Source organism: Panthera tigris, chromosome B4 (assembly GCF_018350195.1).
Source record: "Panthera tigris isolate Pti1 chromosome B4, P.tigris_Pti1_mat1.1, whole genome shotgun sequence".
NCBI lineage: Eukaryota > Metazoa > Chordata > Mammalia > Carnivora > Felidae > Panthera > Panthera tigris.
In genome coordinates, this window is record NC_056666.1 from 133,723,854 (window position 1) to 133,749,629 (window position 25,776).

At 48.8% G+C, this 25,776-nt stretch overlaps 1 protein-coding gene across 1 annotated transcript in view; it reads left to right on the top strand.

The window, feature by feature from the left end:
• Positions 1–25,776, top strand: part of SREBF2 (sterol regulatory element binding transcription factor 2) — a 58,105-nt gene that overhangs the window by 18,083 nt on the left and 14,246 nt on the right. The window contains 10 exon segments of the mRNA XM_042993391.1: positions 6,267–6,704; positions 7,729–7,910; positions 8,586–8,732; positions 10,114–10,335; positions 11,636–11,750; positions 11,937–12,118; positions 13,616–13,808; positions 14,401–14,582; positions 17,196–17,472; positions 19,152–19,321. Coding sequence (XP_042849325.1) covers positions 6,267–6,704; positions 7,729–7,910; positions 8,586–8,732; positions 10,114–10,335; positions 11,636–11,750; positions 11,937–12,118; positions 13,616–13,808; positions 14,401–14,582; positions 17,196–17,472; positions 19,152–19,321 — 2,108 coding nt within the window.

Consider the following 25,776-nt stretch of genomic DNA (forward strand, 5'->3'; position numbering starts at 1 on the left):
CTTTTTCTCTTAATTTTCAGATGTTTTATTTTATTATGTAATATTTGATATATGCAGTGACACATTTCTGTGTTATGAAACACAGGCATTTGAGAACCCCCACCTCCCTGCCCAATTTTCTTTTGTGGTTTCTTTGCCAGTAAAAAGAGTTTACTCATCCCTCGCTTAAAATATAGGATGCCTGAGTCACTAGTTTGCCATCCTGTGTCATTCAGCCCTCCTCCAGACTCCCTGTCCCCCAGGAAGGTGACCCAGAATCCCCTTGAAGTGCATGATGCTGTCCCTGTGCTCTGAGTGTTTTAGCAAATGTGCCCCCTGGTGTTTGAAGTGATTTTAGGCACCCGGTTGCCTGTGATAAGTGTCCCTATGTTCCTTATATTCTTGCATTTCAGGGTTTCTGCGTTGATGGGTTTAGTCAACAGCCCAGTTCTTGAACTGCTCTCCTGGGTGACCTGAATGGGGGTAACTAACGTTTCAGGTCCCGAGAACGCAGTGGTGATCACAGATAGCAAAATGGAGGAAGGAAAAGTTATCTATTGACCCTCAGGTGTGATACTGGTTTGATTTTTTTTTTTTTCAATGTTTATTTATTTTTGAGACAGAGAGAGACAGAGCATGAATGGGGGAGGGCCAGAGAGAGAGGGAGACACAGAATCTGAAGCAGGCTCCAGGCTCTGAGCTACCAGCACAGAGCCTGACACGGGGCTCGAACTCACGAACCGTGAGATCATGACCTGAGCCGAAGTCGGACGCTTAACTTACTGAGCCACCCAGGCGCCCCTGATTTTTTTTTTTTTTTTGATCCTAGGAGGGAAGATAAGATCTTCAGCTTGAAAGCAGGATACTTGTTTCTTAAGCGCACTTGTTGTGAATTAACTTTTGTGATTACCTCCCTCTCGCTCACTGGTTGTGGTCCATCTGATTCCCATCAGCCTGCAAACATCATACACCATACTTATTTCTGTGTTCTTATGCCTGTTGGCCAGATCCAGTGTGAAAGATTAAATGAACAACACATGAAGAAAGTTTAGGTGAATATCCTTACAATCTTTGGGATGAGGGACTTTTTAAGTGTAACACAAAAACCATGTCATTTCATTACACAATATTAGCATTTATATACAGTCAGTTCTGCCATAATGCAACATATACCTTCATTAAAAATCATTGCACTAAGGGGCGCCTGGGTGGCTCAGTTGGTTAAGTGTCCGACTTCAGCTCAGGTCACGATCTCGCGGTTCGTGAGTTCAAGCCCCGCGTTGGGCTCTGGGCTGATGGCTCAGAGCCTGGAGCCTGCTTACGATTCTTTGTTTCCCTTTCTCTCTGCCCTTCTCCTATTCACTCTCTGTCTCTCTCTCTCAAAAATAAATAAAAATTTTTTAAAAAATGTTTTTAAAGAAAATAGCCATTTGTCATCCCTAAGTGGTTAAATTCTAATGGGTTGATACAATCTGATACGACGCAGTACAGTGCTGTGGGGCTCTCCCAAACCATCACGATCTATCCATCATGGCTGACACGGAATACTTTTCATATTTTATTAAGTAAAGGGAGGAGGGTACAAAATAACATCTTCAGTGTGACCCCATTTTTGTAAAACTGCTCACACACACATGCATGCTCGTGTAGAAAGGACACATGGAAACATTAACAGTGGATGTCTCAGGTGGAATTGCTGGGTGACTTTCATTTAATTATTTTCTGGAATTTTCTATGGTGAATGTTACTTTTACAATTTTATTCTATTTTTAATTTTTTTACGTTTATTTATTTTGAGAGAGTGTGCACATGCACAAGCGGAGGAGGGGCAGGGAGAAGGAGAGAGAGAATCCCAAGCAGGCTCCGCGTCATCAGCACAAAGCCCAATGTGGGGCTTGAACTCACGAGCTTGAAATCATAACTTGAGACTGGATCAAGGGTCCTACACTAACCGACTGCACCACCCAGGTGCCCCACTTTTGCAATTTTAAAAAGGACAGTTACTTTCAAACATTATCTAACACAAGGTGGGTAATAAATACAAAATATAAGAATAAATGACCTACTTTGTAAAATTGTGCTCTCAGCACCTAACTGGGCTAAGTAGCAAATGGCCACTGAAGGATTGTTGGCTGACTGCAGTTTGGAGGCCATGTTACCTCATTTGGGGCTTTAAATTCTTTATTCCTGACCAAAGTTAATCTGCCCAGATTTCAGGTCACCTCACTCCCAGGTAGATCCTGCTAGCTGGGCTGGACAGAGTGCTTTATGTTACCTCCAGGTTGCAAGCTCCATTAAGTGCGTGTGAACTTGGGGTGTCTTTGGATGAGGCTCCAGAGTTGTTGCAATGCACAGGTGATAGCTGCCGCCTCTGATTTTGGTTACCTGCTTTTAAAGGGACCAAAACCCAGGTGTAGTTTCTTGGGGCCCAGGTTACTTTATTAAGCAAACTTATCCCTTTAAGAAGCACCTAAAAGACAGGAGTGTGGGGGCACCTGGGTGGCTCAGTCAGGCGCCTGACTTCTGGCTTCGGCTCAGGTCCTGATCTCACTGTTCATGAATTCAACCCCCACCTTGGGCTCTGTGCTGGCAGCGCAGGGCCTGTTTGGGATTCCCTCTCCCTCTCTCTCTCTGCCTCTCCCCTGCTGGTGCGTTCTCTCTCGCTCTCAAAAATAAATAACTAAACTGTAAAAAACATGGGGGTTACCTGGGTGGCTCAGTCAGTTAAGTGTCCGACTTCAACTCAGGTCATGATCTCAAGGTTCATGAGTTTGAGCCCCACATTGGGCTCTCTGCTGTCAGTGTAGAGCCTGCTTCGGATCCTCTGTCCCCCTCTCTCTCTGCCCCTCCCCTGCTCTCTCTCTCTCTCTCTCTCTCTCTCTCAAAAAATAAACTAAAAACAAACAAAAAACAAAAGAAAAAACCAGGACTGTGGCTTAGTTGGAGAGGGTAACCACCAGGAGCATCGGTACCAGGTAAACTACAGTTTGCAGGCCTGGAGCTCCAAGGAGACCCAAGTTGACTGGCCCTCCACTCACCATGCAGGTTCTGGAACTTCATTTTTCTTTCTTTTTTTTTTTAAACATTCAGTTATTCTTTTTTTTTTTTTTTTTTAACGTTTATTTATTTTTGAGACAGAGAGAGACAGAGCATGAACGGGGGAGGGACAGAGAGAGAGGGAGACACAGCATCGGAAGCAGGCTCCAGGCCCTGAGCCATCAGCCCAGAGCCCGACGTGGGGCTCGAACTCACGGACCGCGAGATCGTGACCTGAGCTGAAGTCGGACGCTTAACCGGCTGAGCCACCCAGGCGCCCCTGGAACTTCATTTTTCAAAGCCCCATAAAACCTGTGCCTTCTCCAGGCTTCCCTTTTCTGGGTTTCATGGCTCTCGGCGGAAATGAGAGCCTGTGTGATTGCAGCACTCCAGTGATCGGAGTGGGGAACACGAGGCATTACGATGCTCCCACAGGGTACGGCCCGGAGCTTTAGCGCAAAACTGCACCCGGGGTGGGCCTCCTGCACCCTGGTTCTCCAGGCCTCGTTCCGGTTGGCAGGGCCTCCCCGTCTCTGTCACTGCAGACCAGATGGGGTTCCGGGGAGGCCTGGTGTGCCCTGCTGGAGCAGGGACTCAAAGAGCCTCTTCCCATTACTTCTTCCTTCAAACGCTTGGTCTTAATGGGCCCCTCTGCGCCACTCAACCCAGTGCCTGTCTGCCTGGCTGCAGATAACACCACCGGAGCTTGTCGTGTGGGGGTTGAAAAGAATTTATTTTTTTAATTTAAGCAGTTGCATCCCATCTGCCTACACACTCTCAACCTGCTTTGTGAACAAGCTTCGTGACCTTTGCAGGTTACTTCACTGTGTCAGCCCCTGCCTTTCTCCAGGAAAGGCTTTGGAGAGCACTCAACCAGATGGGATCGGGGAGCCAAGTGCCCAGGCAGTAGGTGCTCTGGAATTGCCACTAATAGGGACCTTTGTAAGGGTCTGCCCCTTGCCAAGCACTTTGCACAAATTATCTTTGTTAATCCTTACAACAAAGAAACGGAATGAGTATTCTTTTTCTTTTTTAATTTTTTTAATGTTTATTTATTTTTGAGAGAGAGAGTGCGTGTGAGCAAGCGGGGGAGGGGCAGAGAGAGGGGGGGAGACACAGAATCTGAAGCAGGCTCCAGCCTCTGAGCTGTCAGCACAGAGTACAACGCAGGGCTCAAACTCACGAACCATGAGATCATGACCTGAGCTGAAGTGGGGTGCTGAACTGACTGAGCCACCCAGGCGCCCCCCGAGTGAGTATTCTTAAGGCAGCCTTTTGTGGTGAGGAAGCCAGGATGTAGAAGGGTCACTTACCCTTCACACACTAGGTGGCCTCCTGAGACCCACCTAGTACCAAAGCCCGTGCCCACCTACCAGACCTCTGGCCTCTCTTGCCTTGTGTCCACCTTAGCTTTCTGCGGATGTGATGTTCTTTTGGCTCACAAACCAGGCCTCTGTGTTGATTCCCCAGAGTTGGGATTTTTATGGGAACTCTGGGAAGCTCAGCAGATTACTAGGTTTCTCTTAAGCATTTTCTTAAAATTTTTTTAGAAATCTTGTGTTGTCCTTGGAATGTGTCAGCACTAAATTGTGTTTTGTTTAAATTTTGTGCTGAGTTTCAGGACATTTCTTAGTTTAATTCCTGGACGAGGAATTGGAATTGGTTGGTACCAGTTACAACGTGGCAATGTGCCCATTTCTCCCTCCCACATACAACAGGCTGAGTGTAGAGGGGACGCGGCAGGGTGTTGAGGTGTTGGTAAATAATACCACTACGTAGTCATTTAATCTTACGAGATGCTGTTTTGCCAGCAGGTCGAACTGCTGAGCTTCAGTCCTGTGTGGTCACCCTGGAAACCCCAGTAGCTTTCTGCTTGCCTAACATAAGACTCTTCGTAGCCCAGACCCGCTACCTCCATATAGAGCGTGTACACACACGCTGTTAAAGACCTGGGAGGGACTCGCTGGTGGACAGTTTGGGGGAGTGAAAAGAAGTAGTGGCTTTTTTTGGTTTGTGCTTGGTTTGGGGAATTTTGGTGACTAAGAGCATCGTGCGGCCTTGAATGTTTAGAGAGGAGGGTGTACAGTTCAGGAGCAAGCAGTAGCCACTTAGGGACGTACTGGAACGGGGAGGAAGTGAAGACAGTGGAAAGAACTGTACGTGTGAAAATACCTGGGACAAAGCCGAGGCCCCAGACTTCTAATGGGGACCAGCCCTAAAGGGAGGAAGGAGTCGTGATATGACTTGTTAGTTGTGGATTAACTTGGGTTTGGGCAAGTTTTGAGGAGGACGAATTAGGGTAAGAGGCCCTGGAGGCAGGCTTGAGGCCCTTTGGGCTGGGAATTTAGGGGTCCCAGGTACTTAGAGCATGATCTAGACAGGGGCCATGGCTTCCAGGTGGACATCCCCTTGGTCTCACAGACTCCTTGCCCAGAGAGAAGGGACACAACCAGGGGAGTATCGGGGTGGGCCCCCTAGAGCATAGAGTCCAAGGCTGGGGTTGCTCTGCCCTGACCTGGCAATGCGTGCACCGTGGTGCAGTGGAAGAACAGGAAGCTGGGAGGCAGAGAACTGGTTCTAATCCTCGCTGGGCCCTGATGAGCCGTGGGACCTTGGCCAAGTTATTTCACTGTTGTGGACTTCATATATGATCTTTCCACCCACTGCACTCCTAACGATCCATGACTTCAGCATCCCTGGGTGTTCCTGAGGGTACCAGCAGTGCCCAGGGATGTACCTTTCTTGGAGAGAAGGCCCAGAGCTTAACCTGTGGTGAGGAGGGAGGGCAGCCTGGGGTGAGAGCCTGACTCCCGCGTTCCTGCTCTGCCGCGGAGAGCAGTGCCAGAGACTGGAGGTGCTCCAAAGCCTTAAGACAGCCACTACCCACTTCCTGCCCCAGTGTCCCTAACTGTACGATGAGACCAGCAATAACTTCCAAAAGCAATACTCCCCCAGCACAGAGATAGCTCCTGTTTGGCCTGACTGATCAGGAAAGTTGGTAGAAAGGGCCTGGAGGTAGGGTGGGGAGAGAGAACATCCGAGAGATGAAGTCCTGCCCTGTTGCCCCAGTGGTTTGCCATCTTAGCCCAGGTGGTTCACCTCCCAAGAGGGAGGGGGGGGTTTCCCCGACCCATTTCTGCGAGGGTCATGGGAACACCTTTTGATTTGCAGGCCTCCATTTCTTAAGCAGATTTGAAAGTTGCTAGATGTTTTGGATGGCGATAGAATGACCCCTTTTTATTTATTCACAGAGATGCTGCAGTTTGTCAGCAATCAAGTTGGAGAGTTCCCTGACTTGTTCTCCGAGCAGCTGTGTGGCTCCTTCCCCAGTGGCGGCGGGGGTGGCGGCAGCGGCGGCAGCAGTGGTGGCAGCGGCAGTGGCAATGGCGGGGGCGGAGCCGTGGACCCCTCCCTGCAGCGGTCCTTCAGCCAGGTCCCTCTACCTTCCTTCTCTCCCTCGGCCGCCTCCCCCCAGGCTCCAGCCCTGCAGGTCAAAGTTCCCCCCACTGCAGTTCCCACCCCACCCAGGGCAACTCCCGTTCTTCAGCCCCGCCCCCAGCCCCAGCCCCAGCCTCCAGCTCAGCTGCAGCAGCAGACGGTGATGATCACCCCGACATTCAGCACGGCTCCCCAGACAAGGATCATCCAGCAGCCTCTGATATACCAGAATGCAGCTACCAGCTTTCAAGGTGATTCAGAAGTCAGATCCCATAGTGACGGGTTGGTTCAAAAGTTCACGTGCCAGTTTGCAGACCTTCTGAGGCAAATCGTTCTGTCCTGTTTGGGGATGACAGAATCCATCGGTTTGGTCCCTGTCTGAAGGGGTTTTGGTAATGGGCAGTGAGGACAGTGGGTACAGGAACCGTTCACATTCTGCCTCTTCAGATACCTCAATATCTATTGTGCCTGCTTCAAGGATACTTGGTCGAAGAATCTGACAAGCATAGTAGACACAGGGCTGTGCTGCTAACTAGAGCTACAGGCTGGAATACAATGAGTCTAGAAACTGACCCAAGCACCAGCCAGCCCTTGGCACCTATAGATTGAGAACCATTCATTCAGCAAACATCTCCTGAGCACGTACTACAGAGAATATATGACTCGTAGCAGGTGTTAGGTCTCCGTGCAGCAGGCCTCATACTAGGCCTTCCGTGGGCGGGGGGGCTGAGTGAGTGGCTTTCTCTGCTGTGCTTTGCCCAGTGCCTTTGCATCAGATTTCCCTCCGACCCTTTGGGGAGCCCTGGGCGGGATTGGTATTACTCTTTATTTCAAAGGCTCTGACAGTTCTTCTATGTGCTTCGGGGGGTTTGAGGGCTGTGGGGAGGCAGCAAAGCAAAGAGCTGAGACCGTCGTCCCAAAGTGCATTTTCCATTCTTTTCATGAGAGGAAGTGAAGCCCCGTGGAGTTGTTGGTTCTCTGTATCTATGAACTCCCTTGCTGGGTGCAGTCATTTGCTGATTAGCTCCCCTCACCTCCACCCTAGCACCCAGAGCAATAAAATAATCTGTGCTGCTTCTCTCAGAAATTGATGCAGCTCTCATGGAATGTTCTTGTTGCCTAGATTAGCTTGTAAATGGTCGTGCACATCTTCTTCAGCAGCAGGTGGGGAGTCGGGAGCGTTCTGAGGCACCCTGTCCTCGGTTATTACTGCAGCTACAGTGACAACAGAGTGCATTTCTCGTCCATGTGACTTTTCCCTCCTCTTCTCCCAAGTCCTTCAGCCTCAAGTCCAAAGCCTAGTGACATCCTCCCAGGTGCAGCCAGTCACCATCCAGCAGCAGGTGCAGACGGTGCAGGCCCAGCGGGTGCTGACGCAGACGGCCAATGGCACGCTGCAGACCCTCGCCCCGGCCACGGTACAGACAGTTGCTGCCCCCCAGGTGCAGCAGGTCCCGGTAGGTGGCTGGTGAGGACCCAGGGAGGCACCGGTTGGGGCTGGTCTTTGGTTGAAGGTGTGGTCCACATACTCAGAAGGATCAGCGGAGTGTAAGGGAGCAGCATTTGGGGTGCCTGGGCCCTGTGAGACACCAGTGAGCTCAGAATGGAGACCTGGCTAAGGTCTCATCTGTAGGTGTAGACTGGCCCTCACAGCCTCCGTAAATGCAGGTGGATTGTGATATTTAAGCATCCGATGGGTGTAAAACTGGAAAGAGGTGTGCTAAGGTATTTCTGAGTCATGTATCATAGTGGACCATATTTTCTTATTACCAAGGTCATTAATTAATCTTTGGAAAAAAAAAAATCCAGGCTCTTCCTTTCTGCTTCTCAGCCATGTTCCTGGCTTTCCTGAGTTTGTCCAAAATCGGACCTCCCTCCCCTCCACCACCCCCCACTCTGCCCCTGCCAGGTGTTGGCACTGCCGTCTTCGAAGCCTTTCACCCTTAAAACCCAGGACCCTCTTTAGCTATACCCTTTCTCCGTCTCAACCCAGTAATCAAGTTGTGTTCTCAGTTTTAGGAACATGTTATTTTTTCATTCTTTCCCGGAGGGAGTCTCTGTGTAGTAAGAAAGTAAGGCAAAATAGAAAAATAATACTGCCTTCCTTTTCCTTTTCTTCATTCTCCATCCAGGTCCTGGTACAGCCTCAGATCATCAAGACAGATTCCCTTGTTTTGACCACACTAAAGACAGATGGCAGCCCTGTCATGGCCGCAGTCCAGAACCCAGCCCTCACCGCCCTCACCACCCCCATCCAGACAGCTGCCCTTCAAGTACCAGTAAGAGTTGCCTTCCTCCCTGTCCTCCCTTCTCCCCTCTCTTCCTCCTTTCTTGGAGGCATTAGGCCTCAGAGATGTTAACAAAGCCTCTACACAGGGTGGGCAGGTGCAGAAGCTCCATGGAATGTGTCACATTGCAAATATACCCCCTTTTAGTCTTTTTTAACTCCCGGTTCCTGGGCAGCACCTCTATACAGGGCCATCAGTATGGAGGACTCTTAGGTCCTGCTGATGGCGGTTTGGCTTCTGAAGGACCCCAGGCCCACCAGGCAGGGAGGGGCTCCAAGGTGAGGGACATGGAAGGCACCCATCCTTGGGTTGTAGGGCCACAGCTGTTTTCAGCATCTTGCGGCAGGAGAGTCCAATAGAGTCAAAGGTGATCAGAATTTGGAAGTAAGTTTTATTCATAGAAGCCAAGAACTGGAAACAGCCCACACGTCCAGAAAGAGCTATTGATACATACAGCTGTCGAACCTCAGAAACAGTGTGTTGAGCAAAAAGATGCCTGTCACAGAAGAATTCATGCTGATGATTCCATTTACATGAAATTCAAGAAGAGGGAAAACTAAGCTGTGGCGATAGAGGTCAGAGCAGTGACTGCAAGAGGGAGAAGGGACAGGCGAAACTGAAAAGAGGCACGAGAACTTTCTAAGGGGATAGAAATGGTCTGTGTCTTGGTCTGGATTATCTTAGTTACACGTCGTATCCAAACATTAAAACTCCGTCACACACTTAAAATGTGTGTTTTTTATTACGTGTGAATTATTTCTTAATGAGTGGTGAAGTTGAGTGGCTTCTTATTTGTTCATTGGCCGTTTGGATATTGAGGTCGTTTAGTGAAGAAGATAAAACTAAAATTAGTAAAAATAGAAACAGAGGAAAGCAGAGCTGAGGGGGAAGGAGGAAGGCCTCTACAGTTGGCCTGCTTATCTAATAGGATGGCTCTGTCAGTTCTGCCCTTGTGCATTTTGATGGCCAAATTATGTTAGGAAATGCAGCAAGTGACTGCACTGTCATAGGAAAGGAAAAGATGTATCCCACACCAAGAGTAAGTTTTCCTTATATGCGAGCTCAGAGGTGGTTAATGGTTTGCCCGCAAGGCAGAAATCATATGACTTGTTTCGGGTACCCCTAGATCAAAGGTTGAAACCTATTTATCCATGTTAATCCTATTGTGGTGTGGTTTGTTGACAGTGGTTCTGAAAGGGGCCTAGTAAGTAAGGTACCAGGGCTCCTGCAGCTTCCTGGGGCCTGACTTAATTGAGGAGAGGGGTCAGACCAGGCAATGCCACATGGCCAAGGCCAGCAGGTTTGTGCTGTGAAGTTGCTTGACTCAGACTGACCACGGGGTAACTCTGCCCCGTGTCTGTGCTTGTTCTAGACTCTGGTGGGCAGCAATGGGACCATTTTGACCACAATGCCTGTGATGATGGGGCAAGAGAAAGTGCCCATTAAGCAGGTACCGGGGGGAGTCAAGCAGTTGGAGCCCCCCAAAGAAGGAGAAAGGCGGACGACTCACAACATCATTGAGAAGCGGTATCGCTCCTCTATCAATGACAAAATCATCGAGTTGAAAGACCTGGTCATGGGGACGGATGCCAAGGTAGGTGCCAAGCAAAATGGTATTTCATGTCCCACCGTTTGCCCTCCACTGGTCTTTACTGTGGGAATTTTGGAAGACCCAGATCCAGTGAGTGAACGTAGGGATGGTTTAGAGGTGCTTTCTTATTAACTAAAGCATCTTGGGGTTTTTTCAAGATTATAAAATATTAACCAACATAAGGGAACTGTTGGGGATTGGAAAGGCAGTGACCTGCCTAGACCTTTGAGACTGCTTTGCAGTGATCATGGGTCCCTGTAGCCCAGGCAGAGGACTGCCCCCTGCTCACCAGCAGGCAGATGCAGGACTGTGTGTACCGTGGAGTCGGCTGGTGGCGTTGCCACCATATGTTTAATTGTGTTCAGGGGTGGTTAGCAATACCGTACCTTTGAGGGAGGAGACGAAATGGAGATTGGGTCTTTAACAGCAAATAGAGGAAATAGATTTTTCATTATTTCTGGCGTTTCAATGAATGTGTCTTCTGTCGTGTAGGTGTTTTGTGTTGTTGTTGTTTTTTTTTAACCTGTTATCTGTTTATCTTCATCTCTATTTTTTAAATTATTTTTCTTGTTATTTATTTTTTTGCTTCCTCATCTCTGTTTTGAAAGAAAATTTTATATTCCTTGTAGCCTATAGATCTGAAATGTACTAATATAACTTTACTTAAGGTAGCTATCCAGCAATGCTCTGGTCTTTGGTCGTTTGTTTTCTTTAACGTCTTTTGGTTCCCGGCGCCTGGGTGGCTCAGTCGGTTAAGCATCCGACTTCGGCAGGTCGTCGTCTCACGGTTCGTGAGTTCCGGCCCCTCGTCAGGCTCTATGCTGACAGCTCAGAGCCTAGAGCCTGCTTCAGGTTCTGTGACTCCTCCTCTCTCTGCCCCTCCCCTACTCGTACTTTCTGTCTCTGTCGCTCTCTCTCCCAAAAATAAACATTTTAAAAAATTAAAAAAATAAAGTTTTGTTTTGGTTCCAAGATTATTATAAGAAGTGGGAGTACTAGCTAATTTCTATTTATCGAGTGTCACTATGCATCAGACCAGGGGCTACTCTCTTTACATGTATTATCTCATTTTACCCTCACTACAAGCCTGTGATTCATATATTATCATTATCCTCATTTTAAGGACAAGGAAAATGAGGTTCACAGATGTTGGGTAACTTGTCCTGGGTTGCACAGCTAACCAGTGAGTGAGGCAGCATCTGAACCTGGAGCCACGCCTTCACCCCATGAGCTCTGGGTCTCTCCCCTCTCGCTCTGCAGCCTGCAGCGATGCCACTGTGTTTTCACCCATCTTCCTTCCCAGATGCACAAGTCTGGCGTCCTGAGGAAGGCCATTGACTACATCAAATACCTGCAGCAGGTTAATCATAAACTGCGCCAGGAGAACATGGTGCTGAAGCTGGCAAATCAGAAAAACAGTGAGTAAGCTCACTTCCGGTTGTAGAAGTCCTGTGCTGGGCACTGGGGAGGACCCACTGATGTGTACAGGGTGCCTTCAGAGGTGAAGCAAGAGCAAGGACCATGTGCCCCTCACCCAGCCCAGCCCTGGCCCAGGCGGGGCTCTGTAGAAACAGACCATTTGCCAGATGTGGTTTTCTTTGCAGAGCTCCTGAAGGGCATCGACCTAGGCAGCCTGGTGGACAATGATGTGGAGCTGAAGATCGATGACTTTAATCAGAATGTCCTTCTGATGTCCCCTCCGGCCTCTGACTCAGGGTCGCAGGCTGGCTTCTCCCCCTATTCCATCGACTCTGAGCCAGGAAGCCCTCTGTTGGATGATGCAAAGGTATGAGCTTCTGAAATCCCCTGATCCTGGGATCTTCCCCATCTCTCCTGAGTTAATTGTGGAAGAAGCTGCCAGGCCAGGTGTTGAGAGGACCGGGGCTGGAGAAGACCAGGAATTCAATGAAATTAGTCAGGTCCTCCTGTCTCCCCCACCCCCACAGAATCTGCTTAACTGGTTCAGTGTTGTCTGGTCTTAACTGGTCCTTGCTGAAAGAGCCCATCTGAGAGGATTAAGGGCCAGATTCAGAATGGGAACACACAGCAGCTGTCACGCCAGCACGAGGAGTTGCCGGAGGCACCTCATTACATCCTTCGCCCATAATGGGCCTGGCAAGACCACTTTTTGAGGTTGTTCAGTTGGTTTAGGGCAAGGCTGCCTCTGGGTCCTCTTCTGGAAATGATTACAATTTGCAATCTAACAAAAAACATTCCAACCCAGGGCCTTTAATTGTCAAAGAAAGCCCCTGGCAATTGTTTAATGGAATTAGCCAAAAGAGGCTCGAGCCTAATGATCTAGCCTGGGGAACCTGCGGAGACCATTGGCAATTTCTGACTTCGAAAGCGCAAACTTCCCTTGTAGCCTAAGTTTTTGATCAAACTGTTGTAGTAACACGTACTTGATTTTACTGACGGAGCTCTAGTTTTGAAATATTTCATAAATGTGATTCTGTTTGATAACAAAAGACCATATGGTAGATACACTGAATTAGCTAGGTGTCTGTCCTCAGAGGACATTTTCAGATGGCTTTCAAATATCGAAAAGGAGTGGTGTAGTATGTGCACTCTGGGATCCAGGGAGTTCTGGCTCTAGGCTTCCTCCCTTAGAGGAAGGCTCCCCGGGCAGGCAGGCCTCTGCCTCCAGTTGTCCCTCTGTGAAATGGGGAGGGAAGAAAAGCAACATGATGCTTTTACAACAGGCAGACTCCCGCAAGCAGATCCATACTGAAGTTGGACACCTTTAATCAACTGTGCTGATGTTTAATTTACACACAGTAAAACACACCTGCATGCAGTTTGTTGAGTTTTAACAAGTATAGACGCTTATGTAACTATCACTGTAATCAAGATATTTCCATCACCCACAAAGCCCCTTCATATACCATGGCAGTTAGTTCACACAACCCCTTCCAGCCTCAGACAGCTACTGATCTGCTTTCTGCCACTTCCGATGAGTTTGTCCGTTGTGGAATTCTACAGAAACAAAATCATGCATAATGTTCTCTTCTGTGACAGAGCTCTGTTTTATAAGTAGGACTCCTCTACCTTTGGTCTTCAGAACATGTCCTTGTCTCGGGTGGCAAGAGGGCGAGCGTGCCAGGGTTTGAGAAGCAGTGGGAGAGCTGTGGACTTCTTAGTTGCCTCCTGGCTCTATTCCTGTCTGATTTGGTGGTCTTAAATTTAAATCTCCCAGTCTGATTCCAGTACATATATAAATGTTAGTAAAATGCTGCAAAAACCCATGTGATGTTCATTCCAATCTCTCTCCCCTGTCTTGAAGGTCAAAGATGAGCCGGACTCTCCTCCTGTAGCCCTGGGCATGGTGGACCGCTCTCGAATTCTGCTGTGTGTCCTCACCTTCCTGTGCCTCTCCTTTAACCCCCTGACTGCCCTGCTGCGGTGGAGAGGGGCCCCCAGCTCTGACCAGCACCCGTACTCTGGCTCCAGCCGCAGCATACTGTCCCTTGAGTCAGGTAGGTAGAGGGCCCTTCGTGCCACCAAAGCATGGGTGGGCTGCCGTGGCAGGAGATGGGCCCTGCGTGTGCAAAATGCTCTGCTCATTCATGGGGTCCCGAAGGGCTTTTGTCGCAGGCCTGGTAGGGACTGGCATAAGTCACATTTTGGAAGTAGCAGGGCAAGCCCAAGTTCAGTAAGAACAGAACAAATCAGGAACCCACACTGCTGTTGTCATGGGGGCAGGGATAAGGGAAATGGGGGTATACCTATTTGAAGGAAGATGTGATATTTTTGCCTGAGTCATGAAACCAGTGGTCCGACCCCACCTTAACTAACACAGACTTTTGTGGCACCCAGCTCCATAATGACAAGGGCTACAGGGTTCCTGTTTAGGCTACAGAACTGTCCCAGATTTGCTGATAGCGATCCCTACCTAAAGCATTTAGACATTGTTACTAAATGAAGCAGTCTTGTCATCCACACTTCTTCTGAAAGTGAGGTAGAAGGCTCTTACCTGTCAAATGCTGGGGCTCACGAGGTGCCCTGCGGTCCCCTACGGCTGCTCTGGGAGGCCTTTCCTCCTGGCTCAGCTGAGATGTTCCTCTTTAGGCTCCGGGGGCTGGTTTGACTGGATGATGCCAACGATCCTCTTATGGCTGGTGAATGGTGTGATTGTCCTGAGCGTCTTTGTGAAGCTGCTGGTCCACGGGGAGCCAGTGATCCGGCCACATTCACGCTCCTCAGTCACCTTCTGGAGGCACCGAAAGCAGGCAGACCTGGACCTCGCCAGGGTGAGTCCTGCCGTCCACCTCTCCCCTTCCTCACCCAGGCTCAGCTGATAACTCAGTGACTTACATTGAGTAGCCAGTGTATAAAATCCTGTCATGGGTGCTTGGGGGTGGCAAGAGCAGGACGGGACCCTGCCCCTGACAGTCACAGGGCAGCAGGTGAGAGGACACCTATGTGTCAGTGATTCCGTGGACATGGGTGGATCTGCAGTCTGTGCTGTGACAGAGGAAGAAGAAAGTGCTGCGGGGGTTGGGGCAGGAAGGACAAATTCTGGCCGAGGGAATCTGGGACCTGAGCAGAGAGTGGTCAGGGAGGGAGGACCTTCCAGGTGGAGAAGTCTTGAATAGATGGGATATTTGGGGACCAGCAGGTGGGTCAGTATGTCTGGAGTTATAGGATATGTCCGGGACAGGTGAGGGCTAAGGCTGGAAGTGTATCTAGGGCCCAAATTGGAGAGGTCTTTGACTAGTAACTGATTTGGGGATTTTTTCCCAAGGAGAACCAGGAAGGTTTTTGAGCAGGAAAATTAGCTGAATGTTTTCTTTTGAAATCAATAAAGAGGGGCGCCTGGGTGGCTCCGTCAGTTAAGCATCAAACTTCAGCTCAGGTCATGATCTCACAGTTCGTTGGTTCAAGCCCCGCATCTGGCTCTCTGCTGACTGCCTGGAGCCTGGAGCCTGCTTCAGATTCTGTGTCTCCCTCTCTCTCTGCCCCTCCACCACTTGAGCTGTTTTTCTTTCTCTCTCTCTCTCGCAGAAGTAAACAAACATTTAAAAAAAAAAAATAGGGGCGCCTGGGTGGTTCAGTCGGTTAAGCGTCCAACTTCGGCTCAGGTCATGATCTCGCAGTCCGTGAGATCGAGCTCTGCGTCAGGCTCTGTGCTGACAGCTCAGAGCCTGGAGCCTGTTTCAGATTCTGTGTCTCTCTTCTCTCTGCCCCTCCCCTATTCATGCTCTGTCTCTCTCTGTCTCAAAAATAAATAAACGTTAAAAAATTTTTTTTTTTTTTTTTAAATAGAAATTAAAAAAAAAAAATAGAAATCAGCAGGGGCGCCTGGGTGGCTCAGTCAGTTAAGCGTCCGACTTCAGCTCAGGTCATGGTCTCATGGTTCACGAGTTCGAGCCCCATGTTGGGCTCTGTGCTGACAGCTCAGAGCCTAGAGCCTGCTTTGGATTCTGTGTCTCCCTCTCTCTCTGCACCTCCCCCACTTCCACTCTGTCTTTCTCTCTCAAAATAAGTAAACATTAAAAGAAAAAAATTCTTTTTAAGTAAAAAAAAAATAGAAATCAACAAAGGAAAATTTATGGGGAGGATTCTGGGGCAACACACAGCATCAAAGGAAGAGTTAAACGTCACATGTCAGAGGCACCAGAAGCAGAACAGTCCTTGGCTGCAGTACACTACAGGCCACCCTCCCCTCCTGCGGGCTGCAGTGCCCACAAGAGAGAATCTGATTGACCAGCCTGGAGCTGTCAGCCATGCCGAGGGCTGTGGGTACTGGAATGTAGATGTGGTTGTTGGGGGCCTATCCCTTGAAGCGGGACTATTCCCAGAAAAAAAGCATTTCAAGATGTGTGTCTTAAAGGCAGGTTCAGGTCTGTGTTTAATGAATGTCATTCTGGCAGCTGTGTGAAGTGTGGGGTTGGGAGGAGGGGGCACCGAATACACAGAGGCAGGGTCGCGGCTCCTGGAATAGACCTGTCGAGAGGTGGCAAGAACCTGGAATGGAAAGGAAAGACTGACTTGGGAAATATTTGAGCCGTAAAGCGGAATGGAAATGATGTGGCATTGACTCCAGGGTCGGGAGCCCTGGAGCTGTGGGATCCTCTGTCTGAGCGGTGTTACTTGAAGTGCCGTGAGCGGGCCCTGGGGGTGAGAAGGGACCAGGAGGCAGGTGTGTTCTAACACACCAGAGTGTGTTAGAAGCTGTGCATCAGCTGGGAGAGGGTGCTCCCTTTGTCCCGATCCACTTCCCATAATGGTGCAGGGAGGAGATACGGGTGTCGTACTCACCGCAGGACACGGGAAAGGAGAGGATGGCTTCGTTCTGTTTCCCATTGATGAGAGAAACAGACAGAAAGAGGTCTTCCAATACAGAGCCATAGACTCTCCATTAGAACCTCTCAGGCTGGCAAAGAGTAGTTCATCCAGATCCTTGGTTACAGTAGTTTTGCCATGTGTTTGTCTAAAGCGGGGGTTCTCAGAGAGAGGCGGTTTCTATAGGTGGGGGAGGGTGGGGCTGGAGGACCAAGAATTTTCATTTCTGACAAGATCCCAGGGGCTGACGCTACTTGTCTCCAGGAACCACACTTTGAGAACGTAAAAGCCTAAAAGATCATCTAAATCCATTTTATCATCTTACGTATAAAACTACTACGGGAATTTGTGAATAGTATTTGATCATAGATGGACCACAGTACAATCCCAATTTAGTAAAAAAAAGCCAGGAGAAAACATATGAAAATGTCAGCAATCATTCTTTCTGGGGGATAAGGTTCCTAGTGATTTGTTTACTCTGATAATCTAGGGAGTGAAGGGAGGGTAAGTTTTTGGTAAGGCAAAATAAAAAGGCCACAGCAAGGCCAGCGAACATTATACCTCTTGCTGCTTTCTAGGGGGATTTTGCGGCTGCCGCGGCCAATCTACAGACCTGCCTGTCAGTGTTGGGCCGGGCGCTGCCCACCTCCCGCCTGGACCTGGCCTGCAGCCTCTCCTGGAATGTGATTCGCTACAGCCTGCAGAAGTTGCGCCTGGTGCGTTGGCTGCTCAAGAAGGTCTTCCAGCGCCGGCGGGCCACCCCAGCCACTGCAGCGGGCTTCGAGGACGAAGCTAAGGCCAGCGCCCGGGACGCAGCCCTGGCCTATCACAGGCTGCACCAGCTGCACATCACAGGTGAGGCGGGGGGTGCGGCCACCGCTGCCGGCTGGCCTTAAGGTGCCCCGTGCCGTCTCCACCCTGGCTTGGTTTGCCAGTTTTTGGTCCCAGTTGAAGCCCTTTTTACACTACTTTTCTCGAATGGTTAGACAGGCCTTCCACCCACACTCATGGCTGTAAAGATAGCTAGTTACTGCAGCTCATCAGTTTAAGATGCACATTTTTTCACATTAACATCTCTACCCTTGGGTTGTGTCCCTTATTTACACAGTGATATGGAATCACAGAGATATGGAATGGGTGAATTGGCACTGTTTTTTCCTTAGTGGTACCTAAAATTAATAGTAAACTTAAAATTGATGTCATCTTAGATTCAATGGAATGTCATTTATTTCTTTCAACAGACTCCTGCTCTAAGGATAGGCAGGCTGGTCAGCAAGTGAATGACAGTTTAGTGTGGTAGTGGTAGCAGAGGATGGGGCTTCGGTCGGGAGGCGGGAGGGAGGGGGTACTTGTTGAGGAGGGTTTCAGGAAGCTTTCTGAAAAGTCTTGGCTTTGCATGGCAGGATGCGTAGAGGACGCCAGCTGCGTGGAAGGGGATGTGCCTTCCAGGCAGAAGGACATTCCCAGGGAGGAGCCCCACCTGGGGGCTGGAACTGTACCAGCTGGGATAGTTCCCATCACTCATTCCCTCCACATTTGCTGAATGCTCTGTGCACCTGGCTTTATACAAGGCACTGAGAGGACAGGTGACTAAAGTATGGTCCCCACATTGCTTCCATCCTCCCTCCCCTGAAAAGAGAAAGCCAGATTGTGCCTCTTGAGGGAGACCAACACCCGATGCCTGTGCAGAACAAAGTGTAAGGGCTGATAAAAAGACGGGGCAGGCAGGGTGGCCCCGTGGGAAGAACGTGGGGCTGATGAGGTCAGGAGGCCTGGCTTGGCCACCGTCTGGACCTTTGACATGGGGCCACCCCTGAAGCTGAGCCTCCCTTCGCAAAACGAGGGGACTGCTCGCCCTAGCCACCTCCCAGCCCTGTAGTGTGGACCAAAGCAAGAAACAGCATGAAAGCCTCGCAGCCTTGATGAGCCCCCGTGCCTGTGCAAGGACACTTTGGCCCGTGACTTCAAGGTCACACCATGTGAGCTGTGCGACCCTCATATGGGAGGTGTAGTAAGCTTTTCCTAGCCTTCCACCTACTAACCCGTGATGTGTCTGGCTGTCCTGGCTGTTTTAGGTTACTTCTCCCTCAAAAAGATGCATGCTTATATACTGTAGATTCTTTTAAAATCACCTCTTCCGATATTTGGAGGCATAGGGTGTGTTAGCATAACATGGTTGTGCTGTTGGCACTGTTTGGAAAATGTTGCAGTGCACATCTCCGAGTCCCATACGACAGCCTGCAGTCACAGTGGCTCCCATTTATACGTCCCATGTGCCATGTGCCGGGTACTTAACATGCATTTTCTCTTGTCCCCAACAACCTATGAGGTAGAAAGGAACCTATGAGGTAGAAAGGAACCTATGAGGTAGAAAGGAGCTACTGAGTCGCAGAGCCTAGCATCCCATCCAGGACCATCTGATGGCAGAGCCCAAGTACTGTCTTCAGTCCTTCCGCTCTCACTCTGACTGCACTAGAGAAAACCTTGGTTTGGAGGAATGTGTTAACATCAGCGTCTGTGTCTGCCTGCCACAGGGAAGCTTCCTGCAGGATCTGCCTGTTCGGATGTGCACATGGCTTTGTGCGCCGTGAACCTGGCTGAGTGTGCAGAAGAAAAAGTCCCGCCGAGCATGTTGGTTGAGATCCATCTGACTGCTGCCATGGGGCTCAAGACCCGCTGTGGGGGCAAGCTGGGCTTCCTGGCGGTGAGTACCCTGCAGGTCCCCTCTGCAGACTTGCACTAGGCGCCCTTCCCCAGCCAGGAGCTAAGATGCAGAAACGGGTGTGGGTCTGCCTTTGGGTGCTGACTATCTAGAGGAGTAGGTATTCATCCACTAGGCTATTTCACAAATATTTATGGCACTGAACAAAACAGACCCCCCTGCCAAAAAAAAAAGAAAAACAAAACAAAACCCCAAACCCTTACGGCTCTTATAAGCATAAGTGGGGCATTTTGGCACCTGAAGTAAGACGGACTCAGTGATACAGAGTGACCTGAATTCAAGGGGTTAAATATATGACTTCTGCTCTTCAAGTGGTCATAAAAAAATTTTTTTAAGTTTATTTTTGAGAGAGAAGGCGCGAGAGGGGGGTGGCGTAGAGAGAGAGAATCCCAAGCAGTCTGTGCGCTGTCAGTGCACGGCCTAACATGGGGCTCAAACCCACAAACCATGAGATCATGACCTGAGCCAAAGTCAAGAGTCAGATGCTTAACTGACTGAGCCACCCAGGCGCCCCGTTGTGGTCATAAAGATTTTTGAAATTTTCTGGTTGTGTCTCCTGGTGTTTTTATTCACAAAGGAAGGTAGTGATTACATACCTTAATCACAGCACTGTGAGTCCAGAAATGGGAAACCGTGCACGTCTTCAAGGAACTCAGGTCAGACCCAGGGCAGGAACTGCTGTTATCAGGCGCCTCCGTTGTGCCCGGCATGGGGCCAGCCTTGGGAATTCACAGTTGGCCAATTCACAGTCCTTGTTATCAACTAGTTCACAGCATCTGCTGACCTCAGGCTTTCTTACTCCAGCAGAAACAGGCATGTTTTATTCGGTGCTCGCTTTGAGTAGGCTGCCGAATACATCAGCCGTGTTCAGAACAGAACGATCACATCTCCGTTTGTTGGCATATCTCAGTAATGACACTGATGAGCTGATGAATAGGAATGTGCCCTGTGGTGACACTGATGTTTCCTGAAGTGTGTCACCACAGTCTAGGTGACAGCATGGGAAAGCCCAGTGTGCTTTCTGTGTCTCAGTCTTGTCTCAGTGACCCTAGATAACATGTTCATTCAGCAAACGTTACTGAGTCCCTGCTCAGTCCGCTGCATCCTCTGCAGTGGAAATGCAGCAGTGAGCAAGACATTTGCCCTGTCCTCAGGGAGCACACAGTCTGGCAGGGAATTCAGACAAGGAACAGGCCTTAAGGACAGTAGGTGAGTGCAAGGCTTATTTGGCTGCCCAGAGAACACACTGGGCTCTTAACCCAGTCTTCAGACAAGTCAAGGTGGCATTTCCGGGCAAGGCCAATCTAGGCTAAGAGCAGGAGGCATCAGCCAGGCTGTTTCCCTATTCCATTTGTTTGTCCTAATGTCTGATAACATAGGCATGTTATCACACTTGTAACTTCGTGCCCCCCCAAAGGTGTTTTGAAGACCTTAATTTTATCAAAATACAATGCACATACAGAAAAATGTGCACATTTTAATTTACAGCTTGTAACAACTGCCCAGAGCCAAGAAGTAGGACTTCTGGGGTGCCCAACTGGCTCAGTTGGTGGAACATGTGACTCTTGATCTCAGGGTTGTGAGTTTAAGCCCCATGCTGAGTGTAGAGAGTACTTAAAAATAAAATCTTTGAAAAAATAGAAGAGGGTGCCTGGGTGGCTCAGTCAGTTAAGTGCTGACTCTTGTTTTCAGCTCAGGTCATGATCTCACAGCTTCTGAGATTGAGCCCTGCATCAGACTCTACACTGACAGCATGGAGCCTGCTTGGGATTCTCTCTCTCCCTCCCTCTGTGCCCCTCCCCCGCTCATACTTGTGTGATCTCTCTCTCTCTCTCTCAAAAAAAAAAAAAAAAAGAAGAAGTAGGACTTCCCATCATGCCCAGAAGTTTTTGCAGGCTTTCACTCACACTGCCCCCTACAAAGATAACCATTATTCTGAATTCGGTCACCATAGTTTAATCTGCCTCTTAATTTGTTATTTCTATAAACTTTTATTAAAGTTTACTTATTTGTTTTTGAGAGAGAGTGTATGAGCAGGGGAGGGGCAGAGAGAGAGAGAGAGAGAGAGAGGGAGGGAATCCCAAGCAGGCCCCGCACTGTCAACACAGAGCCCAGCTTGAGGCTTGATCTCACAAACTGTGAGATCACGGCCTGAGCCAAAATCAAGAGTCGAATGCTTAACCAACTGAGCCACCCAGGCGCCCCTTTATAAACTTTTTGTTAAAGTATAACATGCATGTAGAAAAGTACGTAAATCATAAGCGCACAGTTCAGTGACTGCACAGAGTGAATGCACTCATAAAACCAGCAGACAGATCAAGAACAGAACATGACCAGGACCGCAGAAGTGTCCCTTGGGCCCCCTTGCAGTTAGCAAACTACCCCTACCCCTAAGCTCTCCAGCCAGAGTGATCACCATCCTGATCACTTCGCATGTTTTGCCTCGGAACTTTGCATGAGGGGAGTCCTACAGTATGTGCTTTTGCTCAGTGTCATGTGTGAGATTCATATGTGTTGTTGCATATAGTTATGGATGGTCTATTCTCCTTGCTTTATAGTATTCCATTCTATGACTAGACTTATAGATGGACTGCTGAGTTGTTTCCTGTCCTTGGTTATTGGGAATAGTGCCGCGGTGAACATTCATCTTTTGGTGAGCGTGAGATTGCATTTCTAGGGCTGGTGTTGCTAGGTCAGCGGTCACGTGGATGTTCAGCTTTGGTAGACGCTGCCTAACGGTTTCCCAAAGCAGACGTACCAGTTGCCACTCCGCCAGCAGTGTATGAAAGAAAGTTCCAGCTCCACATCCCCACCGAACAGAGGATAGTGTCATCTCTGGCCCTTCTGGTGGTGCCTGATAGTTTTCACTTGTAACTTCCAGGGGATTAGTGATGTTGAGCACCTTTTCATTGGCCATTTGGATCTTCTCTTTTGTGAAAACCACAGAAGAGTCCTACCTATTTATTTGGGATGCTGGTCTTTTTATTGATTCAAGGAGTTCTTTGTTCTGGCTCCAAACCTTTGTTGGATGTGTGCTTTGTATGGATCTCTCTCCCTCTGGGGCTTGCCTAGTCTCTCTCTAAATGCTGTCAACTGATGAGCACAAGTTCTGAATATTTGTCAAATCAGATGATTAGTCTTTTCCGTTACATACACTTTGTGTCCTGTTCAGTGAATCTCTGCCCTGTCTCACTTGTGAAGACACCTTCCTCTGTTGTCTGCGAGACACCGGACTTTTTTTTTCCACATCCAAGTCCATATCTATCAGGAGTTGATTTTTTGTATGAGATGGAGGTAGGCATGCAAGAGCTACTTTTTTTTTTTTCCACTTGAATGTCTCCCTGCCCCAGACTCTTATTAAAATGACTGTCCGTTCTGCTCTGCACCAAGTGGTACTTTTTTCATAAATCAAGTGTCCGTATATAACGAGTCTGCCTCCGGATGCTCTGATCTGTTCCATTGCACAACACCACACACCCCTAATGGTCGAGTCTTCTAATATGTCCTGATATCTGCATGTATCAGCCCTCTAGCTTTAGTGACTAGTGTTACCTCCCCCTATAAATTTTAGGATCATCCTGTCATCCCAGAAGTCCCTCTGGGGTTTTGATTGTCCTTATTGCCAAGACGCAGCTACCCTTTAGAGGGACTCAGCCCATTTGAGGAAGGTGTATGTGTGGCAGCTGAGGATCGGGAAAGTGTTTCCCTTAAACCGCCCCCCCCCCCCCCCGCCCATGAGGCCCCATCCTCAAAAAGATTTGGTATGCCTGACAAGCAGTGAACAATGTGATGTGTACTTCCTCAGAATTTTCTTCTTGCATGTACTAATATATATATGCATTATAATCTACTTAGTGTGATCATACCAGAAACCCTAGTTTACCACTTGCTTTTTTCAACCAAGCGGTAAGTCTTGGGCCCCTTTCTTTGTTGTCTCCTTATTCCGCCGGGGGACTTGGTACCCCGGCACGTTTGCTGTCGGGCCCTGGGGTTGTTTCCAGGATTTGCGGTTCTGGTGCTGCAGAGAGAGTCGTCACACACTCTCCTCACCCACTTGTAGAAGTGTCTCTTGAGGTTAAATCTCTAGAGATGGTGACACTCACTCAAAGGCCAAAAATATCTGGAACACTTGATGTATTGCCAAATTTGCATTTTCAGTAAGGTGGGCAGAGGAGAGGAACTGATTCCTAGGAAGGTAACTGCCCCTTTCATCTGTTTGCTTCTCTTGGGAGGGGACAGATTAGGAGACCCAGATAGTACTCTCCTAAAGAGGAAGAAGAAGCTTTGAATTCAGCCAAATATATTTAGCTAGCAAATGAGTCAGACTTTGAAGGCAGGTGGAGGGCTGGCCTCTGTGAAAATGATTTAGACCAGAGGTTTGCAATCTTTCTCAGTTCATGGCACCCTTGGTGTCTCAGTAATTTTTTCATGGTTCCCTGGGCTAAAGGAAATACCTAACGGTTCTGTTTAATTTTTTTAATGTTTATTTATTTTGAGAGAGCGTGCACAAGTTGGGGAGGGGCAGAGAGAGAGGGAGAGAGAATCCCAAACAGGTTCTACACTCAGTGCAGAGCCCGACATGGGGCTCAAACCCATGAACCACGAGATCATGACCTGAGTGGAAATCAAGAGTCTGACACTTAGCCACCTAGGCGCCCCAGAAATACCTAACAGTTCCATTTAATTCATTAGGTACAGACATCTTGATATCTTGATACATATTTATCTCTTAACAATTTAGTAGCCATTAAAAAATATACACAAAATTGAAAGAAGAAATAATATATTTTTTAATGTTTTATTTATTTCTGAGACAGAGAGAGACAGAGCACGAGTGGGGGAGGGCAGAGAGAGAGGGGGACACAGAACCCAAAGCAGGCTTCAGGCTCCGAGCTGTCAGCACAGAGCCCGACGCGGGGCTCCAACCCACAGACCGCGAGATCATGACCTGAGGCGAAGCCGGACGCTCAACCGACTGAGCCACCCAGGCGCCCCAAGGAAATAATATTTTTATTCTTGATAACCATGGTTACTTACTAGTGGGGTACATGTGTCTGTTGGGTACCACATACCTTCTCAAACTTTGAAATCAGAGTAACACCACCAATTTCGTCTCCTGTTCCACAGTGATTTTCATGCAGCACTTGCTTTTTATTACAACAGCCTCTAAAAACCCAGCTTCTTAAAGGTGTGATATCATCCAAAGGAAGGTCGTGCAGTCTCCCACTGAGACTTCCAACTACCCCCATTTACTGCTTTACCTGGTGTCTGACTTGTGTTGAGCATGGCTGTATTTACCTCAGAAAATATCCCCTGTAACATGTCCGGTGGCGCCCCTCCCAAGTTCAGGATGTTGCTTTCAGGGTGCCTTGGCACACAGTTTGAGAACCATAGGGGGAGCCCGGTGTGGGAGGACTGTGGAACAGGGACTGGCTGGGTGGCACAGGGTGGCTCTTGGGATCTAAGCAGTTCTGAGTCTCCAGCCACAGCTGCTCAGCTTGGCAGTTAGCAGATGACTTAGAGGGGAGGGGGCTCACACCCGCAGCTTGGGGAGATTCTGGTGTCTGTAAAATTTAGGGAAATTATCATAAGGTGATAATGCCAAGAAAATTGAAGAGCAACAGAAGTTATTTTTTTAGTTTTCCTTCTAGCAATTATGCTGTGGAGACTGTATCCCAGGATTTATATTTCTTATTAATTCAAATCACCAAATTCCAGCTTACACACACACACACACACACACACACACACACACACACACAGTGAAATTTCTTACAACTAAGGTTTTTCTCAAGAATTAAGCTTAGGGACACCTGGGTGGCTCAGTCGGTTAAGCATCCGACTTCGGCTCAGGTCATGATCCAGTTTGTGAGTTCGGGCCCCACTTCGGGCTCCGTGCTGACAGCTCAGAGCCTGGAGCCGGCTTCTAGTTCTGTGTTTCCCTCTTTCTCTGCCCCTCCCCCCACTCATGCCCCCGCTCTCACGCATGTGCTCTCTCTCGCTCTCGAAAGTAAATAAACATTCAAAAAAATTTTCAAAAAAGAATCGAACCTAAAAATGTATTTTAACTTAATGATTTTCTAAATGGCTTCTCGGGGTTCCTCTTGCAGAGCAACCTGACCAGGCTTTGTTTCTGCTTCTTTTGCTGACGTTTGGGCCCTTCTCAGGGAACAGTTGTTTTCCGTTTCCCCTGGAGCAGCTCTCGTGCTCCCTTGCTTAGCAGGCAACTGTTAGAAGGTTCTTTGACTTAAGAGGCGCTGGGACTGCCGCCACCCCACCCCCAGCCTCTGTCCCATTCAGGCTCCTCCACTGCAGTTACAAGCTCAGATTCAGCAAGTGCTTTGTTGAGAGTCGGGAGAAGGTCGTAGGGGTGCCTCTTCGTGTGTCCTCCAGTATCCTGTCTCGTATATGGCGGCCAGCAAAGAGGAGGAAAGGCC